The sequence below is a fragment of the Podarcis cretensis genome (genome assembly GCF_951804945.1).
Source record: "Podarcis cretensis genome assembly, chromosome: 2".
In the NCBI taxonomy this organism is placed as follows: Eukaryota; Metazoa; Chordata; class Lepidosauria; order Squamata; family Lacertidae; genus Podarcis; species Podarcis cretensis.
This window is the reverse complement of record NC_137171.1, coordinates 4,996,832-5,016,833: the sequence shown is the minus strand read 5'-3', so window position 1 is coordinate 5,016,833 and position 20,002 is coordinate 4,996,832. Positions and strand designations below refer to the sequence as shown.

The 20,002-nt window shown below is 47.5% G+C and overlaps 3 protein-coding genes across 7 annotated transcripts in view; 1 reads left to right on the top strand and 2 right to left on the bottom strand.

Moving 5' to 3' along the window:
* The window catches only part of PIP4K2C (phosphatidylinositol-5-phosphate 4-kinase type 2 gamma), a 36,002-nt gene extending 30,556 nt beyond the window's left edge, over nt 1–5,446 (bottom strand). The window contains exons 1-2 of one of the 3 annotated variants that reach the window (XM_079966814.1): nt 2,119–2,252; nt 1,123–1,217 (exon numbers count right to left, since the gene is read on the bottom strand). Coding sequence is in view for 1 of the 3 variants with exons in the window: in XM_079966813.1 (XP_079822939.1) it covers nt 5,271–5,399 (129 nt within the window). In the remaining 2 variants the exon portion in view is untranslated. Of the gene's footprint in view, nt 1–835; nt 921–1,122; nt 1,218–2,118; nt 2,253–5,270 lie in introns of those variants that run through there. The other 2 variants (XM_079966813.1, XM_079966815.1) reach the window with 2 other exon arrangements.
* Nucleotides 5,447–8,335: 2,889 nt separating this feature from the next.
* Nucleotides 8,336–13,991, top strand: LOC307210765 (rho guanine nucleotide exchange factor 11-like). The gene is made up of 6 exons (XM_079966956.1): nt 8,336–8,339; nt 9,985–10,064; nt 10,213–10,347; nt 10,798–10,906; nt 11,380–11,548; nt 13,868–13,991. Exons 3-6 carry the CDS (start codon nt 10,297–10,299, stop codon nt 13,965–13,967), a joined length of 429 nt encoding a protein of 142 aa, XP_079823082.1. The 5' UTR covers nt 8,336–8,339; nt 9,985–10,064; nt 10,213–10,296; the 3' UTR covers nt 13,968–13,991.
* KIF5A (kinesin family member 5A) overlaps nt 13,926–20,002 on the bottom strand; it is a 57,888-nt gene continuing 51,811 nt past the window's right edge. For all 3 annotated transcript variants that reach the window (XM_079966663.1, XM_079966665.1, XM_079966664.1), the window contains 5 exons: nt 18,756–18,909; nt 17,667–17,749; nt 17,331–17,358; nt 17,010–17,136; nt 13,926–15,435 (listed from right to left, as the gene is read on the bottom strand). In XM_079966663.1, the coding sequence (XP_079822789.1) occupies nt 17,058–17,136; nt 17,331–17,358; nt 17,667–17,749; nt 18,756–18,909 (344 nt within the window). In that variant the 3' untranslated portion in view covers nt 13,926–15,435; nt 17,010–17,057. The remainder of the gene's footprint in view (nt 15,436–17,009; nt 17,137–17,330; nt 17,359–17,666; nt 17,750–18,755; nt 18,910–20,002) is intronic.

The following is a 20,002-nucleotide window of genomic DNA, read 5'->3' as shown; positions in this document are numbered from 1 at the left end:
CCTGAAGGCAGCTCTGTTTAGGGAAGTTTTTAATGTTTGAAGTATTTTTACTATTCTGCTGGGAGCCACCCAGAGTGGCCAGGGAAACCCAGCCAGATGGGCGGGGTATAAATATCATTACAGTCGTACCTTGGTTTTTGAACACCTTAGTTCTCGAACATTTTGGCTCCCGAATGCTGCAAATCTGGAAGTGACTGTTCCCATTTGCAAACTATTTTTGGAAGTTTCAGTGGCTTCCGATTTGTGGTAGGAGTTTCCTGCAACCAATCAGAAGCTGTGCTTTGGTTTCCGAATGTTTTGGAAGTTGAAGAGACTTCTGGAACAGATTCTGTTTGACTTCCAAGGTACGACTGTACATTATTATTATTATTATTACTATTATACCCACAAACACTATTCTGCACATTCAGTCATTTAGTTTGAGAGCAGAGATGGTGAACTGAGGTCACGAGGCAATGCCTTGCTAATGCCAGTGAACCCAGTGTGATCCAAGGGCAAAGACTGCTTCACTTTCTCAAACAGTAAGAAAAATCGCCACTTGCTTCATAAGGCTGTTGCGAGGAAGAAAGAGAGAGATTGGGACTGTACGATGCTATGCATATTTAAACTGTTCCATACATAATTATCAAGTTTCTCTGGTATCATTCCCAACACTGAATGAGGGTCAGAACAGAGTCAATGCTTCTAAATGAGTTAATGCAGCTTGCAATTTAGTAAGCCAGTTCTAAAATGGAAACTATCTCCCACCAACATTAATAGCCATACAGAAGAAGACTGCACACACAGAGTTAAGAGGTTAGAATGATCTGGAAACACCTAAGCCAAGATATATTACCAGAAAGTTTCCATCCAGGCCAAGTGAAAAGGACCCAAGACACGCAAGGCAGACTTAACTTCACCAATTCTATTTTATCTCGTTTCTTAAAAGAGAGAAGGGGAGGGAACACGAGCCACACAGCATATTATTTTTAGGCACAAATACAAGCTTTGCAATCACACTTTGGAAGCACTGAAGGGCAAAACGGAAGGAAGCAAACTGGCTTTTTGTTCATCAAGAGGCTTATGCTTGCTGCAATCAAGACAGTTTGCAAGGCAGAAGGGCATGCTATGAGGCCCACGTACCAGCCGCCTCCTTCATTCCGGAGTCTGAATTATCCTGGTGTTGTGCCATAGAGCTCATATGCTCCGCCCTCCCCCAATACTTTGGGGTCGTAAAACTGTTGGAATCAGAGGGAAAGGGTCAGTTGAGCTTAGGGAGGGAAAAGAAAGGAATGCAGCCAGACAGCTTAAGACCTGTGCAAGCATCTCACAAAGAGATGCCACTATTGTTCTACAGAAAACACACTTTGGGCCTATAGGTGTTGGTTAATTCCTTTCATATCCAAGGTCTGGGGAGTGACATTATTTTGGAGCTGAAAAATGAAGCCAGGCTCATCACAGAGGATGTTACAGAGTGCACTACAGGAACTGCAGCTTCCACTCATGATGCTTTAATACATTTATCAGAGCACTGCACTCTTGACACTTTTGCAGTGCCCAAAATCAGGCTACTCATGTTCCTATGAGCCATGGAAAGGAGTCCCTCAGTAAGCAACCCCAGTTTGTTAATATGAGAGCACACCAGGGCATTCATGGCCCAACTGACCTGGTCATGCCATCACATGTGCATTCTAATCTGTGGAAACAGAAGCCAAGAACACCAAGAATCTACATGTAGCGTACTTGGCGCAAATCTCCATATTCATAGCCACAAATCCTCTTCTTAAAGAGAAAGTAAGTAAATTTTGATTGAGCCATACTTGGACATGTAAAGTTCATTCTATACCTTCCCCTATTAACTCAGAAGAAGAAAAGAACCTAGATGCAAGTTTGCAGGAGACTTCAGCAAGGGATTTCAGTAAAGAACAGGAAACACCACACTTCAAGGGATTACATGGAAGATGCCTCCCAATGGGACCAAAACAGGGCTAAATAGTATTGGTGAACCCCTTGTCACATGGAATATGAAAATAATGGTGCTGAAGAGCAAGATGCTGACTACCATCCTGAATTTTAGACTATATCTAGTCACCTGGGAAGTACTGCCTTAACAAGACACGGCACTCTGGAAAGCCTTACCTGTTGACCTTGAGAAGTCCACAACAATAATCATTTTGGAAAGCTGTGCTGTGAGAACAGTTTCAGGTCACTTGTGGACAGGCAGCACTATTCAGCTGTAGGAATCTTTTACTGCTGATGTTATATAACATATAGCAGTATGTTGTATAGAATGCGTCATCTGAATTGCCTTTCAGGAGTTTCAGGTTGGGTGTGCATTAGTGTGTTTTATTCTGTCACAGTTGATGATGTACTTTTAAGATGCAAGCCAGCTTGGATGAATTTTTTATTCAAAAAGATAGCATGTAAACATTCTAAAGTAAAAAATGAAAAGATATCTAAGTGACAAAAAGGACAAAGGCTAGAGAAATCAGTAGCAGCACAATCCTACAAGCGTTTTCTTGAAAATAAGTCCCACTGTGTTTAGTGAAGCTTATACCCAATTAAGTGTGGCTAACAGTTTTGCTGTTCCGTCTACTGTCTAAAAATAATCTTTGCCAGAAGCTTTGGATGCGTGAGAGGGAGCCTAACTGGCCAATCAATCTTCAGCCAGTCAGAGTCCTGTAAAAAATCCCCAATATGGTGAGAGGGTTTATATAATCTCTACTGACATCACAAACACTCCCAACAAAGCTTCTATGGGGTTGAGAAAGCGTACCACTCACTAATGAAAAGGACTAGCATAGGATACTGGTAGCAGGTCAAGAGCAAAAACACAGAATAAAAACAGCAAGAATGGAGAATGGAAAGAGGATTCCACAAGACAACAGTTCAGCTATTAGCCCCAGCACATCTCCGCTGTTCATGCCTCTCAGTCCCACAAGGGAGACTAAAAGGTAAATGATAAGAGAATAATGACCAACCATAGAATTGGACGCAACAATGATTGGGGGGAAATGGGGAAGGCAATCTTCAGGTATCTCAGTACAGATACCTAACAATGACAGCAAAAAACTATGCAGGTCCCAGAGGAAGAAGTGTATTTGCCCAGTAACAATGGCAGGATAGTCAATGTTGAGTAACTGATGACATTTCAGCATCTCTGTCTCTTCGATGATTCCCCAAACTACCGTCTCAAGAGATGAGAGTCTGATGGGGAGAAGGGCAGTGTTTGGTAAGAAATTGATTAAAACTAAGAAGTGCTCGTATCAACCAGGAATAGCCTATGTGGTGCCCTCCAGATATTGTGAACTACAACTCCCATCAACCCCAGTTAGCATCACCAACAGTCAGGGACCATGGGGATTGTAGTCCACAGCATCTGGAGGGCACCACATTAGATATTGCTTTATAGAGCCACAGAATCATAGAGTTGGAAGGGACTCAGAGGGTCCAACACCCTGCAAGAATCAAATGAAAAAGCAAGCAAGTGAAGGGGATGGGTATTTGGAGAATGAAAAGTGACATTTTGAGAAGTAATCCGTCTACTTCTTTGTTCATTCATTTCTGTTCGCTGGTGAAAATCCTTTAATGCAAAATTCCAAGATTATGATCTCAAATGGAGGGAAATATTTTTTGATGTCAGGTTCACCCAGAGAGTTCCTTGAGAGCCAGTCCGCAAATAAATGACTGGAAGAGTAATATTTTGCACGTTCACTGAGAAGTAAGCTCCACTGTTTTCAGTGGGGCTTACTGCTCGGTTAAGTGTGTTTAGGACTACAACCTGGTATTCATTTATTTACGGTATATCTGTATACTGCTTTTCACCTGAAGATCACAGGCTGGTTCACAACACAGAAATATAAAATGAAGACACAAAACACATAATCAAACCAAAACAAACAAAGGTACCTGTTTGATCTCAAGAATGTCCCACAGCAGCTACCTGACTGCTTTCCAAAACTCCACCTGCTAGTCCCAGGCAGAAGGAAATTATCACCGAGCAACAGATGAATACAGGAAAGTTTCAGATCCGGTTACCAGAAGACTGCTACCTGCAACTACACTCTTCCAACTGAAGAAATGTTCTCTTTTTCTACTGCAAGGCTAAAGTGGTCAGAACACCTGTCTCTCCTCCACATTTTGAAGCAGCACACGGGCTATTCACAGGCATGTAAGAAGGGTGAGCCTTGCAGTAAATAAGGAAAATCTCCCTGAAACTATGGCAAATAGGATACCTGTGCGATATATGGTTGAGATTCTTTTTAGCCACCCTACTATCAGGTGGGCAGTCCTCACCCACCAGATTTGGAAGCAAGGGAGAAGACAGAAAAGGGGAAAGAGATGAATGTGTTGGTTCACCCCTTCAGTGTCAACACAATGATTGCTTCAGCCTAGCCATCAAGAGCAGTGTCCCCAGAGAACATGGAGACATCAGTTTAATATCAAGATTTGACCAATGTACTTATTGATGCTGTTTATTTGTCTTTGGAATGCTTCATTTTCAAGCAAATACTACACTTCCCTAACACGCATTCAAAACAGTTCACAACAGCTGAGGAAGTGCCTACATTAACGTAAAGCCAATATAAACTGTAACAAAGCAGAAATTATTGCTAGCCAGTGTATTCACATAGTGAACAATTCTTAGCACCAGGTATTAGGGAAGATTAACTGAAAAGAGAAGAGGGGCAGCTACTATAAGCTATTATATCTTGAAGAATGGTGATGATGAAGTGATAAAAAGAAAGAGGTAACAATTGGTGGTGGGAAGGAATGTGTTGGATACCAAAGTTGCCAAATATCTCTGGATCAGGATAATCCTTTGTGTGCATCTGATGAAGGGGATTCTGGCCCGTGAAAGCATGTGCCATAATAACATCTTATGGTCTTTAAGGAGTTTGGGGGTTGTTGTTAAGAGATTAAGCATGTAAATAATAATAATTTGTCTACTGTCCTTCATCCAAAGACCCCATGGTGGATCACAATAGAAAAATGCTAAATTATTGCAATTCAGGACAGCTTTGTGAATGGATCCTAAACAAGAACCTTCCTTCCTTCTCCCACCTACCAGGAGTAGATCTCGCCCCACCCCAACTCATTAGCTGCCCGCCACATCCCATACATGGGTCACGGGTAGAACTGGAAGGGATTCCGACGGTCATCCAGCCCAACCCCTTGCAACGCAGGAATCTTTCACCCAACGTGGGGCTCGAAGTCGCGACCCTGAGTGATGAGTCCCACGCTCTACCCACTGAGCCACCCCAATCTGGGGTCTGACCGGGAGGCGTTACCTGGTGGTTGATCCCCCAGCCCAGCACGCCCAGCAGAGGGTCGGCTGACCGCAGCACCTTCACACGCTGCGGCACGAAGTGCTTCTTCTTGGTCTTGGTGCGGGTCCCCGGCCCCACCGAGGCTGCCATCCCCGGGCGCCGCCGCCGCTGCCAGCCTCGCCCGCTCAGCCGCTCGCTCAGCCTCGCCGCCGGCAACGGAAGCGGCGATCAGCTGATGCCGCCGCCACGTGACCCAAAGGGAGGGAGGGGAGGAAGTCGGCCGGGGCAGAGAGGAAAAGCGCGGCGTGACGCACAGAGGGAGGGAGGGAGGGGGACCTGCACTTCCGGTAACAGGTGAATCATAGGTAGAATGATGGTGTTAATTATAGATGCAAGAGTCTCAGCTAGACCATGCAGGGCGGATGGCCATCCAAGGGAGGAGAACCCACCACCTTCCGAGGAATCTGTTCTGCTGCCGAACAGCGCCTAGTGACAGAAAGTTTTTCCTGATATTTAGTCGGAATTTCCTTTCTTGTAACTTGAAGCCATGGGTTCGAGTCCTGCCCTTCGGAGCAGGAGAAAACAAGCACACTCCATTCTCCACGTGGCAGCCCTTTAGACATTGGAAGGTGGCTATCATATAGCTCAGGGGTCAGCAAACTTTTTCAGCAGGGGGCCGGTCCACTTTTCCTCAGACCTTGTGGGGGGTATTTGGGGGGGGGGGAGGGGGGAGAACGAATTCCTATGCCCCACAAATAACCCAGAGATGCATTTTAAATAAAAGGACACATTCTACTCATGTAAAAACACGCTGATTCCCGGACTGTCCACGGGCCGGATTGTGAAGGCGATTGGGCCGGATCCGATCCCTGGGCCTTAGTTTGCCTACCCATGATCTATCTCCTCGCGGGAGCCAGGGCAGGTGGGCGGTTGTCTCCGCTGAGGGAGACGGCTGCACGCTCCGGAAGCGCTGGGCGGGAGCCTACTGCTGAGTCCACGCATTACAGTCCTGCTCTCCCTGTCTCAGATTAGATGGTTTAATGTAGGTTTTGGATGGCTGGTATTGTTTCGTTACGTTTTCCTCACAACGACCCTGTGAGGTAGGCCAGGGGGCAGGTCCCTCCGCTCTCTATTTTCTAAGCCAGCGTTGCTTCCAGGAAGGTGCTGTTGGGGAAGGAAAGGAACTAACAAGATTTAAGACAACTCCCAGAGTGACAGAACGAAAAATCCCCCCTCCCCAGCCAAAATGTATTGGGTCGGCCCTGTTCCAAAGTGTTACTAATTGTGGTTGTGAAGGCAAAGTATTGCAACCATGGCTAGTAGCCATTGTTTGTCTTCTCCTTCATTGTCTGATCCTCCTTTAAAGCCACCCAAGTTGTTAATATACTGTGGTGTCCAGACCAGACTAGGACTCAGGTGTCCAGGGTTCAAGTCCCCTTTTGGCTATCAAGCTCCCTGGGTGACCTTGGACCAGGTTTTGGGCTCTCAGCCTAGCCGACCTCACAGGGTTACTGTGAGGATAATTTGGAGAGAGGAATTTCATCTTGTGCACCACTTTGAGTTCCGTGGAGAAGATGTAGAGTTTTCATGTTATAATACAATAAAGCACCAAGAAAGGCCTCTAGGTGCACAAACATATTTTAAAAAGATGCCTAGAGGTGGCAAATGTGGGTGAGCACCTAGGCTATGGGTAGGCAAATTAAGGCCCAGGGGCCGGATGCAGCCCAATCGCCTTCTCAATCCAGCCCGCGGACGGTCCGGGAATCAGCGTGTTTTTACATGAGTAGAATGTGTCCTTTTATTTAAAATGCATCTCTGGGTTATTTGTGGGGCATAGGAATTCGTTCATTATTTTTTCCCCAAAATATAGTCCGGCCCCCCACAAGGTCTGAAGGACAGTGGACTGGCCCCCTGCTGAAAAAGTTTGCTGACCCCTGACCTAGGCAAACAGAGGAGGTGGCTTTATAATACAATGAAGCGCCCGCCCCCCCAACAAATTTTTTTAAAGAAGATTCAGCCCACTGGAACCTATAATACACCGTGACCTAATGATGAACCACTAGCCAGGGTGAGTTTTAAGGAGGGGCCAGAAACTGGACCACAGCCATGGCCTGCCTTATTTTCTTGATTATCCAGAGGGATGCAAAGCTGGGAGAATTTAGGGGAACTCTTAAGGAGAGCCTAGATCCAGCTTCCTGAGCCTTCTGCTTGGGGCTAAATGCAGGGGTGGGCCACACGCTTGGCGGCTGCCTGAAGTTGCCCAGTGGTGACATGGGCCTGGCAGTTAGAGCGTTCCTGGAGCCCGGAGCCCATTGGCTCCAGTCCTTGTCCAGTCTCTGACCTCACAACCAGGTGTGGAATCCTGCAGAATGCTTGGTTTCCTAGGAGGCCAGGTGAGTTGTTTAAAAGGATCCCTGGGTCAGTTGAAAGCCAATTGAATCAGTCAGCCGCCCGTAAAGCATCCATTCTTCTTCTTTTGCTGTCTTGAAAGCTGTTTGACTGACTTTCTGGGCCTTTTTGGTTCTGAAGATCTTTTGCATAATGTGCCGCTGGTGGCATAGAAGGTAAAGTCATGGAAAAGAGGGGAGGCATCCTGAAGATTTGTGCCCCCGCCACATGCCTAGTTTTTAAAGATGCTCCTTGGTTATTTGACCTTTCTAACCCCCATGCTGTGTGTTACATGAGCCAGAAATTTCCCCTACGAGTTTTCAGATGAATTTTCTGAGTTTTCATTTTTGTCACCATCCAAATTGCAACAGAATTGCAACAGTTGGAATCCAGTAGCAACATCTGGAGGGAACCAGGTTTGGGGAGGCTTGATGTAGAAGACATCAGGGTAATTCAGCATCGTAACACTGGGTGACTGGTCAGAGGTTTATTTTGGCCCTGCACAAGGGCTGGAGGCCTATAGCACACTTGAGACCCCTGCTTCTCCCTTCTTCCACAGAAGAGCCAGAGTCTCCGACCTGATAGCCAAGGCAGACCCCCTCCCTCCCCTCGCAACTGGAAGAAGAATTCTGCAATGAAAGCCTATGGAGAGAGACGGCCAAGAGATTGCTGCTTCTCTTCCGGCATGGGAAGCCATCCATGGTGAGGAGGGTCTTTCTGTGGCTCTTTCCTCAGGTCTCCCTCAGAAATATTGGGCAAGGGAGTCCAGGGGGATCTTCACTTTCTTAAAGCATAGGGTGGGAGAGCGTGCCTGGGAGATCTGCTGGGAAGTGGGTCCTTCTCCCTCCCAAGGGGAGCCTGGAACTTTTGAGCTCTCGAAAATGGCTAGGAGAGGATTTTTCTCCAAACAAGACCCAGAATGGCAGTGGTTGACCTTGGGGCTCTCAAATTCCAGTGCCACCCTGTACAACTCCTCCCCTCCCCCAGCCCACTGCCGCCTTTTGCGCTCTGTTCTACAGCATTGTTTCGGCACCCCCTGCAGTGCGGCGACAGCGGTCATGCCACCTTAAAACCACCAGAGCTATTGGGTGCTTCCTGGTGTCCAGGCTGGCAAATGGCCACAGCTCAGTGGTGGAGCCCTTGCCTTGCCTGCATGCGCCCCAAGTGCAGTAGCATCTCCAGGAAGGCCTGGGAAGGAGAGACCCCCTTCCTGAGGTGCCAGAGAGTCATCTGCTGGACAGTGTGGAGGTCACTTTGGGCCAAGGAGGACCCCACCAATGGCCACTCTTTTGGCTTTGCTCCCAGTTCAGGAGGAGAGCAGGATCCATCTCTCTTGTCAGGCAGAGCCCAAGTCTTTTTGGAAAGAACAACCCGCTTTAGCTGCCTCTTTTCCAGACTCAACCTAACCTTCTTCTCCTTCTGCCCTCTTTGCACAGAGCTGTTTATAACAGAGGCCTCCCATCTGCACTCACTGCATATTCATATTGCTCCCCTCAAGGCCCTTTCCGCCTGGCCCAGGGGGCAGGACCCACACTCACCCAGCCATATAAAAGAGGCTCCTCATGAGGCCGGAGGAACATTGCCCGGCTATTGTTTTATTGATTGATTTATTTAATATGCTGTACACCGCTTTGAGTATGTCATTAAAAAATATAAAGTGGTATAGAAATTTAAAAATAAATAAATTCTGGTGGTCCTGTTTTACCAGTGGATGTACCAGGATAAACTCCAATCACAGGAGGAGCTGTCCAATCTACAAGAACTCCTTAAGATCCATAGTAAGTCTGCTCTCTCCCCCCCCCCCCAGCCCATTCTGTGGCTGGCCCAGGCCTCCGCTTCTTCCTGGGTGGGTCAGGAGCAGAGGGAGAAGGCACAAAAATAGAAGCACGGCATCCAAAGAGCTCTGCAGCAGGATCAGGCCCAAAGGGGCCCAGCTAGACCTGCAGCCTGTTTTCAGGGGGGCCCACAAGCAGCAGGGCAGGAGTGCAAGCACAATGCCCCCCCCCCCGGGAACAGGGGTTGTTTAGAGGCATCCACTGCCTTGGGCAGAGGAGGATGGAGGTGGCAGGCAGTTGCTGCCTCTAAGCCTAACCTACCTCACAGGGTTGTGAGGATTAAATGAGGAGGGAATCCATGGACACCCTCTTAAGCTCCTTGGAGGATAAGGTGGGGAGTAAATGACATAAATAAATGAGATTCCTGGTCTCTCCAGCACTGAGAAAGTAGTACTAAAAAAAGAGCAGGCCATCTCCATCCCCCTCCTGTCCCTGCTGGGGTTATTCTTTATTCCCCCACTCCCATTGCCTTGCTCAACCTCCCCTCCCGTGTTTCTTCCCTCTCCTCCTAGGTTCTCTGTTGGGAAAAGTGAAGGATCTGCAGGAGAAAGGGCCTCTCATTGAGGAGATCAGGGACCTGCTGTTTTCCCAGGTAAGGATCCCAGAACAGGGCGGAGAGGCTGGCGGCAACTTGGAGGGGGCTGCTTGTGGGTCTCCAGTGGACTTCGGCCCTTGATTTCCTGATTCTCACCAGGCGTGTTTCCTCTCCCCTGCCCCCCTCCTTCCTTCCTTCCCCCCAGTTTGGTGTGGCTGCAAGTGAGTCGCTCTGGCAGGCCGTCCTGAAATGCAGCTTGCAGCAGGCCAGGGCCCTGGAGATTCTTAAAATGAAGCAGCAGAGGGATGCTCGGTTCCGGCGTGTCATCCAGGTAAGCTGTGTGAGAAGAGGAGGCTGAGCTCACGGTAGGGGCCTTCTCAGCTGCTAGCTGGGCACTGTCCCTGGGGGGCTCTTTTCCCATGCGAGGGGAGGGGCAGGAGGCCTGTCCTCTTCTCCCTGCTGCCCATTCCCTGGGCAAATGCAAACATGCAGGAGAACTAGCCAGATGGTGTAGGTTAGGGGGTAACCCCAATCTCCAGGTGGTGCGAGATTGCAGCGGTTCCGGGGGCTTTCCCTGGGTATGGTGTCCTTGGAATGAGGGGCAGCCTTCTGTTCTGACAGCAGCAACCCAGCTGCCCCAACAGAGAAGCCCCAGAGCAGCAAGGAGCTGAGCAGCAAGGCTCACCCCACTGGTTTTGCTGCTTGTGACCCTGGAGGTGGCTGACTTTCTCTGGTGTCCAGAAACATGCTGTCTGTCTGCTTTCTTCTCTGCCTTTCCCTGGAAATTGAGAGCAGCCCTGAATGCCACGACCGCCGGCTGACCGATTTCCTGGATTGTGAGATGCAGTGCCTGGCCAGTTACCCTCTGCTGCTGAACAAGATCATCCAGCACACTGATGGTATATCTCTTTCTCCATATCTTTGTGTGGTGGGGAGGGTGTCCCAGGAGAGCTGCATCTCTCCATTTTTCCATGTTGATATGCTTTCTAACTTTGGGAGATTGTGAGCTGCATTGAGCCTGCCTTACTAGGGAAAGCCAGCACCCAAGAGGGTGATGCGGGGGTGGGGTGGGGGGGAGAGAGAGAGAGAGAGAGACGATGGCGTGTGTTTATGCGACCCCCATCTGCTTGCATTAGTGCCCCCTGAGGCTGTAGGGCATAGGTGTTGTTCAGCAGCCCACTTTTTTCCTACCAGCAAACAAGTATCCATTTGCCTTGTGCATCTAGGCTGCTGCTGCTCATTTGCCTTCCAGACCTGTTTGCTTTTAAATGCAGCCTTGTTCCTAGTTTGTGCTGGGAATTGCTTAAAATAAAACCAACTTTGCAGGCAACCTCTGTGTCCCACTCTCTCTCTCTGCACCTTCCTCGCTCAGAGTCAACCTATGAGCACCAGTATCTCTGCCTGGGCCACGATGAGGTCAAGGAGATCCTGGAAGGCATTCAGGAGGAGCTGCGGCAGGCAGAGAACCACTGGCAGCTGCAAGTCTACCAACAGCACCTGGACTGCCGATCTCTGCGCAAGAGCAGCCAGCCACTGGCTAGGTAGTTCCAGGTAGGGCCTCCCCTTCGCCCTCCCCTCCAATCCCTGGCCTTGTCCCGCTCTTCCCCTCTGTGAATTGCTGCCTTTTTTTTTCTGCCCCTGCTGTGCAAAACCTTGACCTTTTGGAGCACCAGCTAATCCAGGAGGCGCGTCTGCAGCTGCGCATCAGCAAAAAGAAGACTGTGGGTAAGTGGAAGAAAAAAATCTCTCCTGCCAAGACACACCCATGTGTCCACTTTTGGAATCATAATTCTTTTTTTGCAAATATGGGACATTCTGTAAGATGTCCATTATCAACAATGTAAATGACTTTAGCCATTTTATTTTATTTCCTTACATTCATATCCTACCTTTCTCCCATCACTGAACCGAAGGTGGCATGCATGCAGTTCCCAGGTCACCTCATCTCTTTTGCCGGACCCAGTCCTGCTTAGCTTCAACATACAAAGTGGTCTCATGTGCTCTCAGATCATACCCTGGGACTGTATCATTTGTAACTTAAATGTGCAAATTGCCCACTCCCAACTCCTATTTTCTAGAACAGTATTGCTAATGCAGATTTGTTTCAATCTGCATTTGGGAATTCAGCACTACTTTTCTCTTTTCTTAAAAATAATTTTTATTAATCATTTTCCTTGGTTACGTACATGCGTTGTCTCTTTTTCAGGTCGTAGAGTCTTTTTTTAAAATAGATCAGTTACATTTGAAGTGTGTGAGGGGGTGGATTTCTGGATCAGGTTTGCCATATTAATTCATATGCTGTCAGCGGATTCTTGTTGTTGTCTTGTTGGGCTGTGTATATGATGAAGAGGAACCATACTAGAGTGAAGGCATGCTCTTTTAATTGTCCCCGTGTCAATTTCAGCCTGCTGGTTAACTTTTCTAGTAAGGGTGTTTCCCATATGATTTAGTGCCAGTGATCCATGTTCACTCCTGACAGGTCTCTTCAGTGTCTGGCTATGGTGCTTCTGGCTACTAAGAGTAGGTGGGTTATAAGCTCTTTATAATGTGAGTGGGCATTATTATATTGGAAAATGTTGAATAGGGCCAGTTCTGGGGTGACTTCTAATACCTGTTTAGCTATTTTGCACATTTATTGTAGGACTGCTGCCCCAAAGGGTCAGATTATGGGGAATTCCCACCATATGTGTAGGTATGGGCCTGCAGAGGTGCAGTCTCTCCACCATTTTGGGGAGGTGCCTGGGTGTATCAGCACCAGTTTCCGTGGCGTTAGGTACCATCTGTAAGCAAGTTTCAATGTGATATCCTTTATTTTGGCTGAGATGGCTTTAAAGGGAGGTGTAGACCACATTCTAGTCCATTGGATAGGGTTCATTTCATAGCCTATGTCATGCTCTCATTGTTTTTTGATTGCATTGAGGGGGTTTGTGGGATTCCGAAGCAGTATTTTGTATATTATGGATACCAACCCCCTGCCATATTCCTCTGCTGCCAGGAGAAAGTTTTTGAAGGTGGTCAAGGGCCTAGTGACTGCTGATTTTACTGTGGGATTGTTTAAGAAAGTGTTGGTGGTGCAGTTGTTGGTGTGTTAGCAAAGGTATATGAGTGTCCCCTATTTTGTATTTCTTGTGTTGATATGGGTATGTTATTTTTATAGGTGTTTTAGGTAGTATAGGCCTTTGGCTTGCCAAGTCTTTATTTGGAGGTTTTGTGCTGCATGATGGAATAGTGGGTGATGAGCCAGGGGGATTAGTGGGGATGGGATTGGGGACAGTTTACCTACTTTTTTCATGTGAACCTGCTTAGTGTTGTGGGGATTTTCTTTAGTTTGTTTTGGAGAAATGTGGTGGGGGTGTTTTCGATTGTGCCTGTCTCCAAGTGAACCCATTGTTTCGTTTTATCTTCTAGGACAGGCATAGGCAAACTCGGCCCTCCAGATGTTTTGGGACTACAATTCCCATCATCCCTGACCACTGGTCCTGTTAGCTAGGGATCATGGGAGTTGTAGTCCCAAAACATCTGGAGGGCCGAGTTTGCCTATGCCTGTTCTAGGATGTATAGCATTGTGTGGAGCACTTAGTTGGCAATGTAATATAAATCTATGTTGGGAATTTCCCCGTCCTCCTTCTGAGGAAGGTAGGCAGTGCCATCTTTCTTATTCTTTGAATATCTCAAAACTTGTTTGTGCCCATCATGAAGAATTCTGTGAAGCTCAGATAGCAACCTAAGTCTGACTAGCCAAAGATGGCATTTTACCTATCACATATCTTCAATCTTTGAAAAAGACTGCAGCCAAACTACCTACTGAGTTGATATTTTTTGTCTCGCACACCTTAGATACCTTTTTGTTCCTCTTGCAGTTCATCCTGTCCAGTTATACTCCTTCAACTTATGTACAAGAAGAGACAGAATGCAAAATTGTTATCTTTTAACATATTTGTTCATTTATTTTTTAAATAAACTTCTTAATATTCTGACATGCAACATTTGGTGTGATCTGAGCAGACAGGAATAAAGTTACAGGGTGTTAGCAGCTCCAGCAAGGCAGCCAAAACAAGGCTATTGCCATTAAGCATTTTGACAGCAAACAGACCTGTAAGTCCCCCATAAGAGCTGCCATCTCCCCACTGCTCCCACAACCCTGTCTGCTCTGCGTGACTCAAAAGTGGTGACATTAATTGAAGATGTGCAGTGGACTCACTGTTCCCCTTAGGGACATAAATAGAAATAACAGACTAAAGGCCACTGACCCAGCTATCAAGAGACACAAAAAAGGAGCAACCAAAAATGTGTTGATAGCAGCCTCGTTTTTGTCCCACTTTGAAGAATCATTAGACCCCTAGCCTGCCTACTTGGATGTGCAGTGTTTCTGGTTGGTTGGGACATATTACAGAACTGACAACCACATCCAGTCTGTCTGCTCTGGAAACTGTATCCTTCCCCCGCTCCCCCCCAAACAACTTTGTCTCCCCTTTATAGAATGGAATGGAGCCCCTGTGTTCCTCATGCCCAGTTGCAGACTTAAGCAGGGGCTGCCCATCTCCTCCTCCACCGTACAGTCCCCATTATGTGCTCCCTCCTTTGTTCCCAATGGTAAAACATCAGCTGATCACCCTTCCTCATTAGCAAGGGATCAGCTCATTCTCAAAGAATAGGCAGCATTTGTATTGTACCTACTGAAGGAGATGGCCAGCAGAGCATTGAAACAAGTAAGCAGCTCTGTTTTGTAGAAAACCATTTCCTAGCCATCCCTAAAGTGCCACAACGACCATCAGCCTGTAGGCATATGCAGGGGAAACTGGAAAACAAATCCCTTGAAGGTTGAAGCTCAAGCACCATAGTGAGCTCCAAAACAGCTAAAGGTACTTGCCCAAGTTTTATCCCCTTTGGGAAACATCCAGTAGGACTAACAGCTGGGTGCTGAAGCTCCAGGCCTTCTTTTGCAGAGTCAGCTAACACTACAAATGGTGATTTTAGCCCATCTAGCTAGTAACCTGGAGAGTATCAATTCTCCTAGGGCATGGCAAGGCCTAGTTGACACCAGGGTCCAGCATTGCCAGGCTGGGATCAGTAAGTTTAGAGGGGGATGCCTTATTGTCCCTCTCTTAGGCAGAAACTTGTTCCTACAGCAGGGTGCTTCTATGTCTGGGTTCTTCAGTGGCAGCCAGTCCGTTAAGGCAACTGAGGCAGGAAAGAAGAAGGGGCACCAGGCTCCTGGACTAAGGAGCAGGGGGCCCGATGAAAGAAGCAAATATATCATTGTCTAGTTAAGTGAGTAGAACAGAGAAACAGTGGGAGTGAAGCAGCAGCTGGATAAATATACAGGACATGGAGAGAGCAGGACACATAAACAGGGCCCATTTGCAGCAGAGGTCATGGAAAGCCAGGCTGCAGCATGCAGAGTTGAGGCTTCCGTCCCATTTAGAAACTAAAAGAGAAGAGAAAAAGAAGGGAGAGAGAAGAGTAAGTAGGGATGGCCTCAAGACACCAGGCTCCTGCACTCCAGCTGCATGTATAGGAAAAGAGGAAGGTGCCTTGCATCAAGGAAATGGTTCCACCTATTCTTATTTATTTATTTATTTATTTATTTATTTATTTATTTATTTTTGCTGCTACTACTCCCACCACCACTAGAAGGTCCCTGGGTGAGTTACAGTAATAAAAAATACAGTATTAGCAACAGTTCAAATCAAATTGCAATCACAACTAGACTGGGTCCACATATTGGTAACACATCACTCCAGATCTCCTAATGATGGCTCAGCAGCTTCACATAGATGTTAAAGCGTATGGGGAATAAGATGGAACTTTACTGGACACCAAAGGACAGCTCCTATGGCACTGAAAGGTGCCCCCCCCCCCAATACCTACTTTCTAGAAATGCCCCTGGAAGTAAGAGTGGAACCACTGAAGTACAGCGTCTGCAACACCACCTCCCTGAGCCACTCCAGGAGGATACCGTGGTCACCAGTATCAAAAGCGCTAAGAGGTCATAGAGAATGAGTAGGGCTGTACTCCCCACATCTCTCTCCTGACAAATGTCATCAGCCAGGGTGGCCAAAGCAGTTTCAGTGCCATAACCAGCCCTGAAGCCAACTGGGATGCATACTCAATTTCTTCCAAGCAAGCCTGAAGCTGTGCTGCCACCATCCTTTCTAACACCTTGCTCAAAATGAGGTATTCACTGATGGGTGATTTAACACTTATGGGTCCAGGGAGGTCTTCATAAGGAAGGAACGCACCACTACCTTCTTTAAGATCAAGTACTGACTACTCTGACTCGCAGTGGCTCTCCAGGGTCTCAGGCAGAGAGCTTTTTAAGAAGAAAATAAAGGAGAGGGCAAATATATACCCCTCCCCAGTCTTTCCGGGAGTAACTGTAGGGATGGAAATGCCTCCAAATAAGGCTGGGAATGTCCTTTGTCTACAACCCTGGAGAGCACCAGCCAGTTAGCATGGAGAATGCTGAGCTAGATGGACCATTGGTCTGCCTTGGTCAAAGCAACTTCCTATATCCTTATATTCCTATGTACACATTCTCTGTAATGTTACCTTTGATGCAACATTTAAAGAGAAAATTTGAATGCTTGCATTGTTGCTGATAGTCCTGTGGCTTCCTGCTTGTGTGGTGGGTGGGTGGGATGTCAGATGGTGGGCAAGCTGTGGAATGTTAATAGTGGGATCTGTACCATCTCCAGGAGTCCTTTTTAAAGGATGCTTTAGGTATAGGATGTCCTACTTGTGCCAGGCTTCTTTTTAATGAATCGGTCTCCTAGTTCTTAAGGACTATGTTGGGGGTTTGGGCTCTGAAGTTGTACACAATGAGAGAGCACTTGTGTTCCTATCTATGGTCCTGTGCAGCTTGGTAAATCTTGAGAGAAAGTAACAGCATAGGTGGAGAGAGTTGAAAGAAAGGCTTGTTAGATTCCTGAGAAGACACGGTTTTAAAAGAGCCCCAGAAAAGGGGATGAGCTGCTGTGGAGAACAGGGGAGAGGCTGTACCTGATGGTGTGTTGAGGCCCGATAGGGAAGTTGGTGCTGCTGCTGCTATTAGCTGGCTGCAGTCTCCTGGTGAAGTGGGAAGAGCTTGGCTTGTTCATCAGCTTCAACCCCACAGGGCAGGTCACTTCTACAGGAAGGGAAATTTAATGCATGGCAGCTCAGACATCCCCTCTCCCACTTATTCAACTTTCCCCCCTATGCCTACACACAGAAAGTGATAGTTTTTTTTTTGTATCCAGCCACCCTGAATGACCAAGGGAACTATTTTATTCAATCTATAAGGAACCTCCCTCAGTAGAGTTCCACCCTGCAGTTTCTCACCTGTTATCATTGATGTCTGTGGCATTTCCTGGGCAATGGTCCAGGTGAATAACATAGAAGGAGAAAAACGGCAGCATTAAAGTTAGAATCACAGAATTGTAGAGTTGGAAGGGACCCTGAGGTGTTCAAAGAGAAGTCAACCCCACTCCCAAGAGGATAAACGCTGTCCACAATATGTACGAAAGTTTACTCTTGGTTTGGTGGGCTCTACAGAGGTCCCAGGCAGCCATCAGAGGCAACTACAGGCAGTTCAAAGAAGTGAATGTATACATCTCCCCGAGGCACTCTCCTGCCTCATGACTGTACATGCATCTCTCGCTGCCCCAGCCCTCTTACCGTTATCCACATTGAGCTTCTGATAGGAGGTCAGAGGGGCATTGGAGGAGCTGCTTCCACTGCTGGAAGAGGCATTGGTAAAGCTGGGTGGGTGAAAAGCAGAGAAAGTGATTTGTGAGGGCTGAATGGAAGTCTGGGACTCTTTCCACCTATGGTCTGGTGGGGTGGGGGGAAAGGGCTGATTGGAGCCCTCCAAAGCAAAGTGCTTCCTAATGGGCTTGGGGAGGAAAGGCATGGATTATGAGTGCTAGCGAATAGAAGGAGACCATATGCCCATTGGGGGAGTCACTGCTGGATTCCTGTAGATAGCATATACAGTGGTGCCTCGCAAGACAAAAAGAATCCGATCCGCGAGTCTCTTCGTCTAGCGGTTTTTTCGTCTTGCGAAGCAAGCCCATTAGCGGATTAGCGCTATTAGCAGCTTAGCGGCTTTTAGCGGATAAGCGGATAAGCGGCTTAGCGGCTTAGAAAAAGGGGGGGAAAGTCAAAAAAACTCGCAAGACATTATCATCTTGCGAAGCAAGCCCATAGGGAAATTCGTCTTGCGAAGCACCTCCAAAACGGAAAACCCTTTCGTCTAGCGGGTTTTTCGTCTTGCGAGGCATTCGTCTTGCGGGGCACCACTGTAGTCTGGAAACGGGGTGGGTACACATCTCATAAAATCATCAGTGGGAGTAAGAAAGTCCATTTTACAATTTTCCTTCCTGAATCTTACACCCCTGACCGCAATAATTATTTCAATAGTTCATATCTCCATGATCATTTATTAAGAAATATTTTTTTTATAAAAAAGTAGGTTGAACTGTACAAGTTGAGGTTTTTTAATCATCTCCAGCAACAGCTCAGTCTAATAAAATTCTTTTACCCTCGGTATGCAGCTGCTTACTGGTGAGCCAGAGTTTCTGATCTGATGTGAGGTGGAAAATAGAATATGAACCAGGGGACAAAAAGCCTTGCCTCTTGGTTCAAAAAAGGGAATAGGACTAGGCAAGCCGATCAAGTAGGCCTTGATTTAAGCCAGAGGGTGGGATTTTAGTGAGCCAGAAATAGTTTGCGCATTATTCTTCTGAACAGGCAAAGGATACTCACTAGCTGTCAGGCACAGTGCTGCCAGCATTCTGCAGGTAGACATTCTGATAGTTCTGGAAGAGGCTGTTGGTGTAGCTGATGCATTCAGGGTTGCGGACACCATAGGCGTTGGTGGGGGATGAAGCTGGGTAGTGCCCTGGCCGCACTGGCTTGGCTGCAAAGGGACACAGATAGCAGACATAGCACAACATATTAATTCATTTATTCATTCTGAGCTTCTCCTCCCCCGCGTAGCTTAGCCAACGGCTCCTAGAACAGCCAGTGTGCAAGTTTCTTCCTTCCTACCAGCTATCAATGTCTACAGCAGCATCAACATACATGGTATTTATAGAGTTTCATAGCTGGAACATTTGAAGAGGGGTGGGGATGCCTCTAGCACTTTAACTCCTCCAGTGCCTCCTGCATCTGACACCAGAGCCACAATGAGAAACATCTGGAGCAACCCAATGAGGATGTGCTGCCCTGTGAAGTACGCAGCTTCTGATTACTTGGCAGCCATTAACAGACCAGAAGACTCAGCTGGAATCTCAATACCTATGTCACACTCTAGTAACTCTTGTCCATTTTATTGTATTTTAAATGTGTCGTAAGCTACCACAAGAACTTCAGGGTTCGAGCCAACAAGTCATCCTATTTGTACAAGGACTTGCACTTGTGCAACAGAACTTACCCTCCGTCTCCTCCCACCTTAAAGGTAAAGGTACCCCTGCCCGTACGGGCCAGTCTTGACAGACTCTGGGGTTGTGCGCCCATCTCACTTAAGAGGCCAGGGGCCAGCGCTGTCCGGAGACACTTCCGGGTCACGTGGCCAGCGTGACATCGCTGCTCTGGCCAGAGCCAGAGCCGCACACGGAAACGCCGTTTACCTTCCCGCTGGTAAGCGGTCCCTATTTATCTACTTGCACCCGGAGGTGCTTTCGAACTGCTAGGTTGGCAGGCGCTGGGACCGAGCAGCGGGAGCGCACCCCGCCGCAGGGATTCGAGCTGCCGACCTTTCGATCGGCAAGCCCTAGGCGCTGAGGCTTTAACCCACAGCGCCACCTGCGTCCCGGGCCTCCCACCTTAGCCTGCTCATAAAAAGCGGGTCTAGAATCAAAGACTAGGGTGATCTCCACTGTCTCCAGGAACTCATCTCATTGTGAGACTTTTGTGGGTGAGCTGAGTTTGTTTGGCCCCTGGATGAGAACCCAGAGGCTGAGATGGAAATGAACTGATATTGATTTTTATATATTATTAACTTTGTAATG

Bases quoted from the DNA above. Each gene is read 5' to 3' on its own strand.
- LOC307210765 (XM_079966956.1), top strand. From the start codon at position 10,297: ATGAAGCAGCAGAGGGATGCTCGGTTCCGGCGTGTCATCCAGGTAAGC. The intron at 10,348-10,797 runs GTGAGAAGAGGA...CTGGAAATTGAG, and splicing joins GTGTCATCCAGGTAAGCTGT to AGCAGCCCTGAATGCCACGA. The intron at 11,549-13,867 runs GTAGTTCCAGGT...TTCCTCTTGCAG, and splicing joins AGCAGCCAGCCACTGGCTAG to TTCATCCTGTCCAGTTATAC.